The 16652-nt window shown below is 42.2% G+C and overlaps 1 protein-coding gene across 1 annotated transcript in view; it reads right to left on the minus strand.

Moving 5' to 3' along the window:
* Positions 1-1482: 1482 nt before the first annotated feature.
* Positions 1483-16652, minus strand: part of LOC138969153 (uncharacterized) — a 61431-nt gene continuing 46261 nt past the window's right edge. The window contains exon 19 of the mRNA XM_070341873.1: positions 1483-6764. Within this exon, the coding sequence (XP_070197974.1) occupies positions 6499-6764 (266 nt within the window). The 3' untranslated portion in view covers positions 1483-6498. The remainder of the gene's footprint in view (positions 6765-16652) is intronic.

Genomic DNA, 16652 nt, shown 5'->3' on the forward strand with positions numbered 1-16652 from the left:
TCAGTCAGATTTGTTTGCTGTTAGTGCTCCTTAATTCTGTGACTGGGTGAGACATGAAGCCTGTGCTGCGACTTCTGTCTTGTGTGTGGCGCACGCACGTTATATGTCAAAGCAGCACCGCCCTGATATGGCCCTTCGTGGTCGGCTGGGCGTTAAGCAAACAAACAAACAAACAAACAAACCACTATTATTTAAATGCAGTTTCAGTTGTTCTTGACCTGGAGTGGTATCTAGGACAATTACATCTTTGAGGTGGTTTCAGATGCTGGAGCCGTTTTAGCTACTTCGGTGTTAACTGGCATGCAGGAGACCATTATCGAGCCTTCTATACTTGTGTCTGTCTGTCTGTCTGTCTGTCTGTGTCTTCGCGATGCACGGCCAAAGTTCTCGATGGATCTGCTTCAAATTTGGTGGGCATATTCAGGTACACCCTGGACACAACCTGGTCGATGAGAATTTTAAACACGTGCTCTCAGCGCGCAGTGCTGAACCGATTTTGGTTTTTCTGTTATCTTCCCAGATCCATTCCCAGTAACTCTTCCTCATCTTCTCCAGTGTTTTGCGTTTATCTCCCTTCCTTCGTGTGGCGTCAATCCATATTCCCGTTAATCTTTTTAGAAGGTCACTGTCCACAACGCTCAATCCATATTCCCGTTACTATTTTTAGAAGTTTTCCTTTGTGTGGCGTCACTCGCGTACGGTGCGCCACTGCACTCACCCGGCTTTGCCAGGTACCCGGCGAAGCCGGCGTACGGTGCGCCACTCGGCTCTACTTCTTCCCGGCGAAGCCGGTACCCGGCGAAGCGGGTATTCATCTAGTTTTAGATAATGAGTTTGTTACCTCCCTCTTGCCCTGTTCACAAACACCCTTATCAAAGGAAATCACCGCCACTCAACGCTTCCTAATAGACGAGATAAGCACGGTCAGCGAGGCGACCGATTGAATCAGACCAGATGCGGACACAGCCATCCGAACATCAAAAGATTACCTGGCGGCATCATGCCGTTAGCCACTTTAGTGCCGAGAGGTAGGTCCCGCAAGTTTAAAACCATCACATGACTGGCGGGTCTAAACGGGGTTTCATGAATGGCAATTAGTGCGACTTACAGAACAAACAGTGCCACCATGCAGTCAAGTGCCGCTAAAACTCTTCCTTGCATACCACTCCTGACCTTTAAATCTGTCTAAAAACAAGGGACATAATTATTTCAACTGATGTTGTTGTGCTCACTTCTGTTCACAGCATGAACACACAATACATAACATTGTCAGACACCATGCATCCACACACCAACAGCAAATGACCAACACAAACATTTTACACAGATGAGAAGCTCACAATAAAATTGACATAAAATTATAGCACTTCATCAGATATACAATGTATATATAAAAAAAAGTGTCAAGTCTTCTACATTACATAAGAAGCCCATACACTGTTTTCCATCCACACACAAACAAAAAAGACAAAGAACAAAATCTTTCAAGGCAAAGATTTATTAGTCAACCCATACCGACGCCGTCATTAACTTTGGGCGTGACTCGTTTTAGACAGAAAAAGACCACAACTGATTAATTTTATTATGAAATAATGTTTATATTTGTACCTGGTATGGATAGAAAGGTAAAAGAATGTATAAAAATGCAATGTCAATCGTATTTAAGAGAATATTTGTGACCCTCCACCACGAAATGAGTCGCATGTCACCTCGCGCGGTTCTGCGCTAGGCTTAATATTTATAAGGCTTATAACTCAAACAGTTTTCGCTCTTTTCTAAAACGGTTTTCACCACTGGATAGAGCATAAAAAACTCTTTAGGAAAATGTAAAAATATGAAAATCATGCAAAGGTGACATGCGACTCATTTCGTGGTGGAGGGTCACATTTCATGGAGAATGATTTACTTAGTCTAGCACAAAAACATCAAAATCGAGAAGAATCGAGTTACGCCAAAATGACAGGACGATGATGATATTTAACATATCCCACATGACACAGAAGCTCAAGCTTTTACAAGAGAGATTAAGCTCTTTAAAAATGTTCCTCGTGTCATTACAAAAGAGTAAACACCAAATTTGCTAACAATGAAGCAAGCACAATTGTAAAAACAACAGTGACGGGAGCAACAGTGGTACCTGTGGTGAACGGACACCCTTGGGACCAGCCTACCTAAATGACAGGTATATCTTAGACTTCAGGCATGGGAATTCCAAAATAGAAAAAACTCTGAAAATAGGTCGAGGTCCAGGGGCCGCCTAGGCCCTGGCGGGGTTCTGGGGTAGAGCCCCGTTGGGGGAACCAGGGGGGCAAAGCCCCCCGGAAGGAAAATGAATTTTAGCATTTTGTACCAATATTTTGATAGTTCTCGTGTATGGAAATAATGGATAGAGCTCGACAATAGTATACAAATAATTTAATTTACCTTTATTTTGCCGCGGACAATTTTTTATTTTTGCTGAAACGTTATTTCCTTTTCGTGGACAATTCCCATACCTGCTTAGTAGAGATAATAAACACAGGGACAACAGAAGATGTCCTTTGAATAGTGTTCTGTCACAAAAGGGGCTGCATGTAACAGGTACCCCTGGTACATGTTATTCTGTTATTGTTCTTGAGTTTGTTCCCCTTTTTCTCCAGAGCAGATGATGAGAAAAAAATGTTTAACACTACCAATGCAATAATTACATCATGCACTAGTACAGAAAACAAATATACCACATAATAAAGATAAACAAGCCCAAAATAAAAAGGCACACACCACCACCACCAGACAATCCTCAGGCTCTGTTACAGGAAAGTTCTAAAAGTTGACACACTGCTCTGTGGTATATCATGAAGTATTCTGGCCTAACATGCACTGTATGCAGCAAATGATATATTTAGTGTTCCAGGTACTCACACTCACTAATAAGCAATGAAAAGTTCAGGGTAATCATACCCTCTGGCAATTGTAAAAGTATCCAAAGGAATCACTCTCTCTAGCAGGCCATTAGAAGTACAGTAAAACCTGTCAAATAAGGACACCCTTGGGACCAGACAAAAGTGTCCTTATTCTGCAGGTGTCCTTATTAGACAGGTGCAAGTAAACGCGACAAAGGCAAGTTGAGAGAGAGAGAGAGAGAGAGTACTGCACATGTACATGTACATTTATAAGAAAAACAGAAGCTGTTTAGATTAAATAGAGAAACATTTAATATTGACTGTTGTAAAACAAGTTTAAAAACTTGTGATAATGCATGTTTCAGCTACTAGGTACTGCCCTGCCTTTGATCTGGCCGCACACACAGATTTCCACTCTGTTAAACTCGGTCACTGACCGGTCACTGACCCCGATGCAGGAAGTGTTTCCTCTCTCAGATATGACAGGGGAACCACCTCTCATGGCAAAAACTGGGTCATTGACCCCTGGGAAGAAGGTCGTGTCTTTTAACAAGGCCACCCAGCTATCACAATGCCTTTGATCTGGCCGCACACACAGAGCACACATATTTTCACTCAGTTAAAGTCGGTCACTGACCCCGATGCAGGAAGTGTTTCCTCTCTCAGATATGACAGGGGAACCACCTCTCATGGCAAAAACTGGGTCATTTTGGTGCGCCCTATCGGCCCCCTGCGTCCAATGGGTGACTGGATTACAATTTATTTTAAAAAGAAGGGGGTGCGTCTTAGATAACGAAGCGCCTTGTCACCCGGAAAGTACGGTATATGACTTATTATGGACCCAAAATACGTGTCCGCGTCCGTAATGCCGAGGTGGCCGTAACGTACAGGTGTTTTACAGTGTAAAGCAGTCCGTGCCGAGACTGACTGTCCGTATTCTGCGAGTGTCCGCTAAGTCCAGTGACCGTATTTGACAGTTTTCACTGTACATGTATTCCGCGCAAGCATTCTCTGGTAAGCTAAAAAGTATTTAGCATAATCACACACTCTAGAAAGCGAAGAAGTATTCACCGTAATCACTTACTTTAGTGAATAAAAAAGCATTCAATGCAATCACACATTCTAATAAGCAAAGAAGTATAGTCATTCAGGGTATAATCACACTCTCTTGCAATTTAGTAATGAAGTATTCAGCGTAACCACACTCTCGACAAGTGAAATTCAGGATAAGGCAAAAAAAAAAAAAAAGGTCTGTTTACGGTAACATAGGCCCAAAAAATAGGGTCGGTAGGTCGGGATTTTTTTTTTTTTTTTTTCTCCAAAAAACCATATTTTTACGTTATTTTGCAAAAAAAACCAAGATTTTTGTTTTTTCTTTCTTTCCCAAATGCCAAAAAAAAGTCTAGGGTCGCGCGAAAAAAATAGGGTCGGTCGGGTTACCGTAAACAGACCTTTTTTTTTTTTTGGCCTAAGACCATTCTCTTTTACACAGTAAGGTACAGTGGAACCCCCCTTTTAAGACCCCCCAATTTAAGACTTCCTCCCTTTGAGGACCCTGTTTTCGTAGACTTTCTGTTAATTTAATTTACCCCCATTTTAAGACCTGATTTTGTCAGACTTTTTGAGGTCTTAAAAAGGGTGTTCCACTGTACTCAAGGCAATAAAAGTTTCAAGCACGATGTAAAGTACTCCAAATAATCACACTCTATTACAAGTGACAAAAGTTCATAATGATCGCACTCTCTTCATTATGTAATGAAGCACTTACAGTAATGACATTTTCTCGTCCGTCAAGAAATGTGCAATATTCAAGGTAATTGAGTCTCTAGATTATTAAGGCTCATAACAATAAAGGCAATTATCATCTGTGCTCTGTTATGGGTTTTAAGTGCCAAGGGTAATCAGTCTCTGAAAATAAAGAGATGAATAATTTAGTATAATGATGTAATGCGATGCATGCACTTCTAAATATCACGTCTACTCTCTGGCCAGTGACGAAGTACTCTTCTTCTTCTTCAGCGTTCCAGAATTTTCTGGTTACGTGTGAGCTCATTTGCCCATTTGGGTTCCCCACACTATACTCTGAGAGCATAGTGACAGCTCACTCCGCTTTCGTTGAGTAGGCATGCTTGGTATTTTCGTGTTTCCATTACCCACTGAACTCCGACATAGATTACAGGATCTTTTCCGTGCGCACTTGATCTTGTGCTTGCGTGTACACACGAAAGGGGATAAGTCACTAGCAGGTCTGCACATAAGTTGACCTGGGAGATCGGAAAAAATCTCCACTCTTAACCCACCAGGCGGCAGCGACCGGGATTCGAACTCACGACCTCCCGATTAGGAGGCCGACGTCTTACCACCACGCCACTGCGCCCGTCGCGAAGTACTCAGAATGCTATCACACTCTCTGGTAAAAAGGTACAGGTTGTCCCATAACCATGTTTGGTCGTAGGGGAGCAAGATTTTAGAAATCTCAGCTTCTCTGGAGAAAGCTTTATGAGGGCTGTGCCTATCTCCTCTCCGAGGTCCTGAATACGATCAGGTACCCATGTCCAGCTGGAGAGGGATGGAAAAAATCGGGTCCAGTGAAACCCCCCTTTTAAGACCCCCCAATTTAAGACTTCCTCCCATTTACGACCATGTTTTTTCAGACTTTTTGCTCATAACCTCTGTAAACGTACCCCCATTTTAACCCTTAGGCTGGTTGTCGCGACATATGTCGCGCTACTTTACGTATACTGTCACCTGGTTCTCACGACATATGTCGCGCTACTGGCTCAGTCTGTTTGGTCGGTTCCGATTACCTCCCATGGATGCAAAAACCTATATGACCGTTTTTCTTTATTTTTCTCTCTGTTAATTCACCAGTGGCTATGTAACATGTGTTACAGAATTGCACCAGTGTAAGGGTTAAGACTCCCTCCTTTTTAAGACCTGATTTTCTCAGATTTGTGGAGGTCTTAAAAGGGGAATTTCAATGTATTTTTCTTCACCACCAAAGGTCACCACCAAAGGAGGTCAATCATCGACCTCCAGGGTAAGTGGCACTGTGGTCTTTCTGGTAAGTGACAAAGTTCTCAGAATGTTATCACACTCTCTGGTAAGTGACAAAGTTCTCAGAATGTTATCACACTCTCTGGTAAGTGATGAGAAGTTCTCAGAATGTTAATTGTTATCACACTCTCTGGTTAGTGACAAAGTTCTCAGAATGTTATCACACTCTCTGGTAAGTGACAAAGTTCTCAGAATGTTATCACACTCTCTGGTCAGTGATAAAGTTCTCAGAATGTTATCACACTCTCTGGTCAGTGATGAAGTTCTCAGAATGTTATCACACTCTCTGGTAAGTGATGAGAAGTTCTCAGAATGTTAATTGTTATCACACTCTCTGGTTAGTGATCAAGTTCTCAGAATGTTATCACACTCTCTGGTAAGTGATCAAGTTCTCAGAATGTTATCACACTCTCTGGTAAGTGATAAAGTTCTAAGAATGCTATCACACTCTCTGGTTAGTGATCAAGTTCTCAGAATGTTATCACACTCTCTGGTAAGTGATCAAGTTCTCAGAATGTTATCACACTCTCTGGTAAGTGATAAAGTTCTAAGAATGCTATCACACTCTCTGGTAATGGATGATGTACTCAGGGTAACACATGTCTTGGCTGTAGACGACAAACTCTCGGAAGTTTCTGCCAGCATCATCAATGACCGAATCAAAGCACTCGTTATTTTTGCACGCACATCGATCCTGGAAGCACTTCTTGCAAGGTGCACGCTTGTACTTGGTAGGGTTCCCGCTCTTGCTGATGAAGGGCTCCCCCAGGAGAACCCGCATCAGCATCATGGTTTTGTTGCCGCCTGTTCTCTGTCCTTTAGTATCTGAAATTAAAAATGTTCATATTACTTTGAACCCTAAGAAACTGCTCTGCAAGCAGTCTTTGATATGTAAACCTACTGCTAATACATATTTTATTTCAGTGTTAGCATGGTTAAAGGGAGGATTCGGGGTGAGGTACAATCTTGCTTTCACAATAAACAAACAAAAAATGAGGTAGTGTTCTAAGAAATTTATTTTGGATAAAGCATTTCCTTTAAATCAGTTTTCAGATTACAATCATATGTTCAACCGACAAAATATAAAAGTTCTTCTGTTTAAATTACTTAGTTTCAAAAATACAAAATCTCCTCTCTAAAAATCTAAAACTCTCTCATCAAAAACCAGACACAACCAGGGGTCCACTAGACCAAAAAATATCCATCGTGAATCAAACGCTTGCTGATCGATGATCAACAACAAAAAGGTTACCCCTGGAAAATAAAACAACACAGCATAAGTATAATTCAACAATCATCAAGATAAAATTTCAGTTTCACTAGAACACTTTTTTATACACCATAGAACAAAACAAAAAGAACATAACACATGATACAACACAATACGTAAACAATACAATGTTATTGTCATGACTGAAGAATGGAATACACTAGGAATATCATATCATGTAATACATGATATATGGAATCCAACCCAATCAGAAATATTGTCTAAACCACAGCCCCACTTGTCTGTGATAACAATGATTCCTCCATAATAGATAGAAGTTATGTTAAGACTATATCAGACACAGCTACAAGCAGAGTCAATCAAAACTATACTTCATCCATTTAGTGATTAGCTATAAGCATAATCACCCTTACAGAAAACCTAAGACATTCACTTGATGTCTCAAATTATTCTTGATGTAACCAGTTGCAGTGCACACTCGAAATTACATCTCTCATAAAGCCGACAGTTAACAAAACAACTGTGCAGACTTAATCTCAGTTCGCGTGGTGATTCCTCTTATCTCAATACAGTGCCTATGTTCCATTTCTTACAACCATGAACAATCCACACAAAACAAATACTTCAGTCTTCCTGTGCTCCGCACAACAACATTTATGCAATACCCAAATTAATGACAAATCAACTTGAATTAATTGCAGAAATGAATAAGTTGTTAACACTTATCATTTCTATGCCTCAAAACAAGAACAAACAACATCTTGAAACTTTTAGGAAAACCACATGGCCAGGCACCATGTAAGTAAATCATGCAACAAAGGAAAATCAAGTTTTATCAAATATAGTCCTAAAATAATAATCAACTATTACTCACAACTAATACATAAAAAGACATCTTGTATAATCAAAACATTATAGTAAAAACACTAACCTATCATGTCACAATTCATTTCTTCTACAACTTCATACCATCACTTTGCTCAGACACCACATGGTCTTTCTGGCATCTTTCCCAGAATCTCATAATTAATTTCAATCCCAAGAATCCTTCAAGAATAAAAAGTGCCACCTCATATAACTTTTCAAAACAGTACACAATACATATTAGAAACAAACTAACTTAATATTTAAGCCATTTCTTACCTGGTTTAGGAATAAAACGTTTTATAATTCAGGACAAATTTGGGCTGGATCAGCTGGTTCAGTCAGATTCTCAAGGAAAGGAAGATTCAAGTCTTGTAGAAACCCAAAGGTAATTATTAATTTAGAACAGTTTACCTCTTAACAAATAAAACAACATTTCCAAATATTCACTAAAATTACCAAGCTTCAATTAAGCATCTTTCAAATAATTTCTAAACACTAAATATATTTTTAAAGTTCCCAAAAACTATAAACTATAACATTCCTGGTTATTAAAAACTGGGATCCAAGACATGTCTATACTCTTAAACTAAAACAAATTTTCTAATAATAATATTCTAAAACATCATTAAATCATTACTAAATAGTACAAGTAAAGCATAACTAAACAATAATACAACTTTAGACCTTACAAAACAAAATGGTAAAAAACGAATTGGAACCAAACAAGGGAAGTAATTCAAATCATCAAATATTTTAGAACAGCCACAGTTCTTCCCCTTGAGTTGATATAGAAGTTTCTCAGAGCAGCTAACTAGTAAACTGTGAAAGAACTACTAATCTTTCACTGGTTTACATACACCCCTCCAAAGAAAATGTTTCCTTATTTTCTCAAAAAATTGGAACATTTCCCAAAAAATTAAATAACATTTTAACAAAAATGTTCACAAAACCATAATTGTTCCCAACAACTGAACACAGTACAAAACACAACATAAATGCAAGTCATTAGCTATACTTTCCTTCCTGAGTATATATTCAAAACGTCTGGAGAAAACAAAATCTTTTGTCAACTCTTCATAGCACCAAAACACTGTTGCAACTAGCAGTCACAACAATAGGTTACTCTCCACAATTCCACTTAATTGTAGCACCGTCAAAATCATATCATCATCAAAAGGAACAATTCTTTTGAAATAAAAAATGACCAATCTCAGTAAATCTCACTGTTCAACAAACTTACAATAGCAAGTAAAGTTAAGTAAGACTGCAAAAATCTCAACATCAAAATCATCAACACATATGCTTATGACCGAAAAACCGAAAATGCACAAGCATAACATGTAGATTTATCCTCTTTAAAAATACAAACACTATCAAAAACTTAATACAGTTCTCTAAAAACTCAAAACCAAAATATTCACAATAATCACATGAATATTTGTTCACATCAGCACCAAAATATCCTGTTTTGACTTCAACAAGGCAAACAATCCTCAGAACCAAATTCTGAACTTCAAAAGAAACAAGATCAGACAAAAAAATAACAAAGCATCAAATGACAACTCAGAACATGATCATGAACACAAATGTATGATTGTCCGAAGAGCATCCTCTATGTCCCTAGCCATACCATCTGACATGGGTATGTCCTGCAGTGTTACCAAGGACTGAGTCACTACCTCGGATAGTCGACAATTTACCAGACGTTCCAGACCCACACGATGACACAGGTTAAGCCTTTCTACAGGTCGTCTTATTCGAGTCGATCGCCTGCGTGGGGGTGATCTAGCAGAAGTTTCTCCCTCAGTCTCAGAAATTTCTTCCTCACTCCCAGAAGTTTCTTCCTCATTCCCAGAAGTTTCTTCCTCAGTCTCAGAAATTTCTTCCTCACTCTCGGTCTCTTCTGACGATGCATCTGCTTGCTCTCCTGATGAACTGTCTTCTGACTCAGACTTAGCCTTTTCACTGTCATCTCGGGTAGAGGGGACAAAGGCTGGAGCATTAACATTCAACCCATCTCTCTCAAGTTTGATTAAAACTTGAAAAGGTTCCATATCAGTCTCCTCCTGTTCATCATCTGACTCGATGACTGGGATGTTCTTCTTGGGAATGTTGCGTCTGGGTGCAGGTGTAGGTCGTACTGCCATTGTGTCACCTCCTAGCATACCGATCGGAAGGAGAAGATTTCTGTGCAGCGTTCGCTTGGGACCACTGCCCGTCTCCTCTTGAACCGTGTATACTGGAACGTTAGGCGACTTTGACACAACAATGTAGACTCCCTTCTCCCACCTGTCTGTCACCTTGGAGACAATCCTGGGTCCCAGTCGTCGAACCAAGACCCGGTCTCCACATTCCAACTCAGCTGCATGAGCAGCAGAATCGTATCTGGCCTTGTTTCTGTTTGCTGACTTGGTCATATTTGCTGTGGCCAAGTCGTACGATTTCTTCAGCTGCTCTTTCAGTGTTCTGACGTACTGCCGTGGGGTTCTTTTGTCTTTACTCAGATCTATACCAAACGCTAGATCAATCGGCAGCCGTGGTTGTCTCCCGAAAAACAAGAAATACGGACTAAAAGAAGTGCTTTGGTGAATACAGCAGTTGTACGCGTGGACTGCTGCGGGTAAGCTTTTCCTCCAGTCAACCTTTTGCTCATCTTCCAGACTTCGCAACATGTGGATTAGTGTTCTGTTCCACCTCTCCACCGGATTCCCAGAAGGGTGGTAAGGTGTCGTCCTACACTTCTTTATGCCTGCCAGATCGCATACTTCCTTCAGAAGTTGTGACTCAAAATCACGTCCCTGATCTGACAGAATGCGTTTAGGAAACCCATAGATCATGAAGAAATTGTTCCACAGAGCCTTAGCCACAGTCTTAGCAGTCTGGTCTTTAGTACAAATGGCAGTACCAAACTTGGTAAAATGATCCATTACCACTAAGATATTCTGCTTCTGTCCCTTCACATCAATAGTAAGATAATCGATGGAGAGTAGCTCAAGAGGGAATGATGTCTCTATGCTGTTCATAGGAGCTTTCTGTTGACGCGCCCCCCTTCGAATACAGCGACTGCATTTCTTGATCTTAGTTTCAATGTCTCGAGCCATGTACGGCCAAAAGAAACGGAGTCTGGCTTGTCGGATTGCGTCTTCAGCATGTGTATGGAACAAATCCTCATGGACTCCCCTCATGGCTTCAGCCCTATGGGAGGAAGGAACAACTAGCTGCCACCTAATGTTGTCTTCTTCCAGCACTCTTCTGTATAAGACACCGTCCTTCACCTCTAATTTTCCCTGTTCTTTGGCAAGCATCTTCAACTCGGGGGTACAGTGTTCTGTTTTGCTGGCATCCAACTTCACTCTCTGTTCCAAGTGTTTTATCACTATCGCTAAGTTTTTGTCTTCCAGCTGAAGTTTTCGCCAGCAGCGCTCAGATCTCGGTGTTGGTTCTTCAGGCGGGCCTAGAATGTCATCACTAATCAGTTCCGGGTTCTTGACTAAATGTTCAACTGCTGGGTACCACTCTGACTCAGAATCCTGAAATTCTGTGTCGTCTTGAAACTGTTCGCGATGCTGGACTGACTGGCGACAAAGAGTAGCAGTACGACGGACTCCCTTAGCGGTGAGGATGGCACACACAGTTTCCCGGTTCAATTCTACGGTTGCCTGGGCCTCTTCCTCAAACCTTTTTGCCTTATCGCGCAGGAACTCAGTCTCCTCCATCATTTTCTGGTACTCTAGGTCTTCTTCAGGCGGCTCCTGCGGACGTCGGGATAGAGCATCGGCATCGACGTGAGTTGTCCCCTTCTTATACCTCAGTTGAAAGTCAAAGATTGATAGTGATGAAAGCCAACGGTGACTGGTCGCGTCAAGTTTTGCATTTTTTAGAATGTAGCAGAGCGGATTGTTGTCCGTCACGACGGTCACTGGCGAGCCCAGAAGATAGTCGCTGAACTTGTCGCTCATGGCCCACTTCAGTGCAAGAAATTCCCGTTTGTGTGCCGGATAATTCTGCTCAGACTTGTTCAATCCCCGGCTTGCGTAGGCTATCACCTTCAACTGTTTGTCCTGTTCCTGGTACAGTACGGCGCCTAGACCTGTGCCACTGGCGTCGCAATGAAGAGTAAAAGGTTTTCTCTTGTCGGCAATCCCCAGAACAGGTGAATTTGTGAGCGCTTGAATGATCGACTGGAATGCTTTTTGTTGTTTCTCACCCCACAGATGGGAAATATCTGACGAGAGACTCAGAGTGGGCTTCTTTGATCCTGTCTTCTTCTTGCACTTAGCTGGAACATATCCTATCGTCAAGTCATTCAGGGGTTTTGCCAGACTGGCGAAGTCTTCGATAAAACGGCGATAAAACCCTGCAAAACCAAGGAAAGACTTGACCTCTTTCACGGTGGAGGGTCTTGGCCATGAAGTGACAGCCGCAAGTTTCTCTGGGTCAGGGCGTATGGTCCCTTCTGATATCATGTAACCCAGATGACGGATCTCGGTGGCTCCGAAAATACATTTGGACGGATCAAGCTTCAAATTGAATTTTCTCAGTCTTTCGAGCACTTTCACTGTTCTTTCCTCCAGTTCTTCAAGCGACTGTGCATGAATCAAAATATCGTCCAGAAATATTATCAGCTCAACAAGATTCATGTCACTAAAAACAGTCTCCATGAGTCTCTGAAAACAAGCGGGAGCATTCACTAGTCCTTGGGATAACCTATCCCACTCAAACAAACCAAAAGGAGTAATAAATGCTGACACTTTGCTGGCATGATCAGACATGGGAACCTGATAATAAGCTTTACACAGATCCATGCTGGAAAAATACTTAGCTCCGCTTAGTGTCAAAAACAGATCCTCAACCTTTGGGATGGAGTAGCTATCTCTCACTGTACGTGCATTAACTTTTCTGTAATCAACACACATTCTGAGCGCACCAGTCTTCTTTCTCACAAGGACTATGGGACTTGCAAAAGAAGAGTTTGATGGTCGTATGACCTTTGAATCCAACAACCCCTGAATATGTTGTCGGCATTCCTCAAAGTCTCTTGGAGAAAGAGGTCTTGCTCTTTCTCTGATGTCAGGTCCAGGCTGCAGCTCAATGTCAAAAAGTCCTGTCTCAGCCCGACCAATGTCAAACTCACTTTTAATAAAAACATCACTAAAACTGTCCAGTCGTTTTCCAAAACGATCACACCACTCAGGCGGAGCTTTCTCACCAAACTGAAACTTTAGTCCTGAGGGTTCTGAGGATGTGGTAGTAGTTGCACTGCAAGCATGTACAGTATTGCTGTCACTGTCACTGTCAGTACTCTCACTGGGTGACAACGTACTCAATAGTTTGTGAAGGTCATACTCAGCATGTACAACAAACAAATCTGCAACAATCTGACGTTTTCTAACAACAATGTTACAATCAGAACTGTTACATAAAAAGACTTTAAGACGGGGTAGAGCACTGGTAGGCACCTTGCAACTGATCACCCTCAGACCTTCAGGTAGGGTATGAAAAACTGGCTCTTGAACAAGAACTGAACTTCGCGTACTTGGTACGTGAACTCCGCTGAAACCCTTGACCTCAACGGTCTCACCGGCCGGGACAGTGACATCCTTTTCAAGTAGTCTCACTGAACCAAGCCGTCCGGTCTCATTTCTGGCTAAGTCTTTGTATGCAAAAGCTACTTCACTTCTGAGAGGTAACACAGTTGCGAAATGCCCCCCGACTCTCTGCTCACACTTCTTCGCGAACAGATTAAGGGTGTTTGTGCCGATAATGAATGGTACTTTAGAAGAATACTCAGTATCGGGGCAAACAAGAACCATAGTGGACACACTCTCACTCACACCAACAACATCCAATGGCAAACACACACTCATCACAACATAGCCCAAATATGGTACAATACTTCCACCCGCCCCTCTCACAGTGAGTTCAGTCTCCAGATCACGCAGTTCCAAATGCTGGAAATGTTTTCGATAGAAAGATTCACCGACTGTAGACACCTGTGACCCTGTGTCGATGAGACACGTACTACGCACATCACCTATCTGGATAGGTGTCTCACAGGCTGGTCCCACTAAAGAGTCAATGTTACTGTCACAATCATCTGTATTAAGTTCGGCAATAATATCTGTGCTGCTTAAATTAACCGACGTCCTGGAGGTGTTCTTCACTACTACTCTCACAGTCAGATCAGTGCACTGTGCACTGAGCACTATCAACCCTGGTGGAAGTAGATCAGGATCTCGGGGAAAAATGTTAATATCCTTGGTCGTTTCATCAGGTATTTTCCCCCGTAGTTCTAATGTCTTCCCAGGATTGATACTGACTGTGAGAGGACTTTGCAGCCTAACTGCATTGAGACTCAACAAACCGCTGTCGATGATGTCGGCGGCCTTGTTGAGTCTCCGGGCTCTCTCCGTGGCAGGAAGCTCAGTCAACGGCGGCCCGTTGCCATTGACTGACGACCGTTTAACGGGCTGCCCATCTTGGACCGCTCCTCCGCGACTCTCCTGGGATTTGGAGGACTCCTGCAATCCCTCGCGATGTGTGCCCCAAACACCCCGCAATTGAAACACAGTCTCTTGCCCCCCCTCGGTGCAGGTCTCACGCCCTCTGTTGGGGCAGGCCGAAGGCGCTCTGCCACTTTGTCGGCCAGCTTGTCGTAGTCAATGGCAGGGGCCTCCACCTGGTGGGCGTGTGCCTGTGTTGTGGCCTTCGTTGCCGATGCTGGGGCCATCTCCGCCGTCCGGCGGACCATCAGCAGTAAGTCGTCCAGGGCTGGTGCTGCTGTCCCTGGAAAACCAAATTTGTTGCGCATCTCCAGGGCCAGCAGAGGCAGGGTCGACTGTAAACCCGTACAGAAGGTTCTGTAGAGTTTCGTCTGGAGTTCTTCTTTTCCGAGCTTGGCCATCGTGTTGATCTCCAGCAGCTCCCCCCAAAGCTGAAGCAGAAAATCAGCTGCCTTCTCTTTTGGTTTGAGCCTTCTGCTGGCAAAGGCAAGGAGCTGGGCCTCAGTGTCCTCCACACACCCAAAAAGACTACGGATTTTAGAAATAATGTCCGCGTTGGTGGTCAGTTCCTTCACGGCGTTGAAGGCCACTCCCCTCAAGCTGGCCAAGATGCGGGAGTCGCAAGGCTTGAGGTCGGGTGTCAGCAGAAATGATTCCATCTGCTGAGCCCAAGCCCTAAAATCACACTCGTTCCCTCCAGCGGGGGCAAGGCCGGTGAAAGTCTTCAACCTCTGAGGCTGGGGAGGGTTGTCCACTTGGACCGTGATGGGTTGCTGGCGTTGACGACCCAGTTCCTCTGTGACGCCAGCCAGTCGCTCTCGCAGGTCGTTCAGCTCGGCTGTGGCGGCGTCAGTCGCCTCTTGCTTCTGCTTGATGGCCTCCTCCTTCTGACGCCCCAGCTCATTGGCCATCTCCTTGACCTGGTCCCGCAACTCCGCCATCTCGTCAGCGGTTGGGGCCGTCTCACGAGCCATCTTTTTAAATCTGTATCACCCTGGTTGTGTACCGCGTGTTACAAATTAAAAAAAAATATGTCCTACAAAAAATCCAAAAATTTTCCTTCTTCTTACTACTGTATAACTTCTTTTTCCTTTCTCTATTTTTTTATGTACTAAGTTGAAAATTTTCTGTGAAACAAAAAAACCTCAGCCCCACATTGGGCGCCAAAATGTAAACCTACTGCTAATACATATTTTATTTCAGTGTTAGCATGGTTAAAGGGAGGATTCGGGGTGAGGTACAATCTTGCTTTCACAATAAACAAACAAAAAATGAGGTAGTGTTCTAAGAAATTTATTTTGGATAAAGCATTTCCTTTAAATCAGTTTTCAGATTACAATCATATGTTCAACCGACAAAATATAAAAGTTCTTCTGTTTAAATTACTTAGTTTCAAAAATACAAAATCTCCTCTCTAAAAATCTAAAACTCTCTCATCAAAAACCAGACACAACCAGGGGTCCACTAGACCAAAAAATATCCATCGTGAATCAAACGCTTGCTGATCGATGATCAACAACAAAAAGGTTACCCCTGGAAAATAAAACAACACAGCATAAGTATAATTCAACAATCATCAAGATAAAATTTCAGTTTCACTAGAACACTTTTTTATACACCATAGAACAAAACAAAAAGAACATAACACATGATACAACACAATACGTAAACAATACAATGTTATTGTCATGACTGAAGAATGGAATACACTAGGAATATCATATCATGTAATACATGATATATGGAATCCAACCCAATCAGAAATATTGTCTAAACCACAGCCCCACTTGTCTGTGATAACAATGATTCCTCCATAATAGATAGAAGTTATGTTAAGACTATATCAGACACAGCTACAAGCAGAGTCAATCAAAACTATACTTCATCCATTTAGTGATTAGCTATAAGCATAATCACCCTTACAGAAAACCTAAGACATTCACTTGATGTCTCAAATTATTCTTGATGTAACCAGTTGCAGTGCACACTCGAAATTACATCTCTCATAAAGCCGACAGTTAACAAAACAACTGTGCAGACTTAATCTCAGTTCGCGTGGTGATTCCTCTTATCTCAATACAGTGCCTATGTTCCATTTCTTACAACCATGAA

The sequence above is a fragment of the Littorina saxatilis genome, linkage group LG6 (assembly GCF_037325665.1).
Source record: "Littorina saxatilis isolate snail1 linkage group LG6, US_GU_Lsax_2.0, whole genome shotgun sequence".
NCBI classification, from domain to species: Eukaryota; Metazoa; Mollusca; class Gastropoda; order Littorinimorpha; family Littorinidae; genus Littorina; species Littorina saxatilis.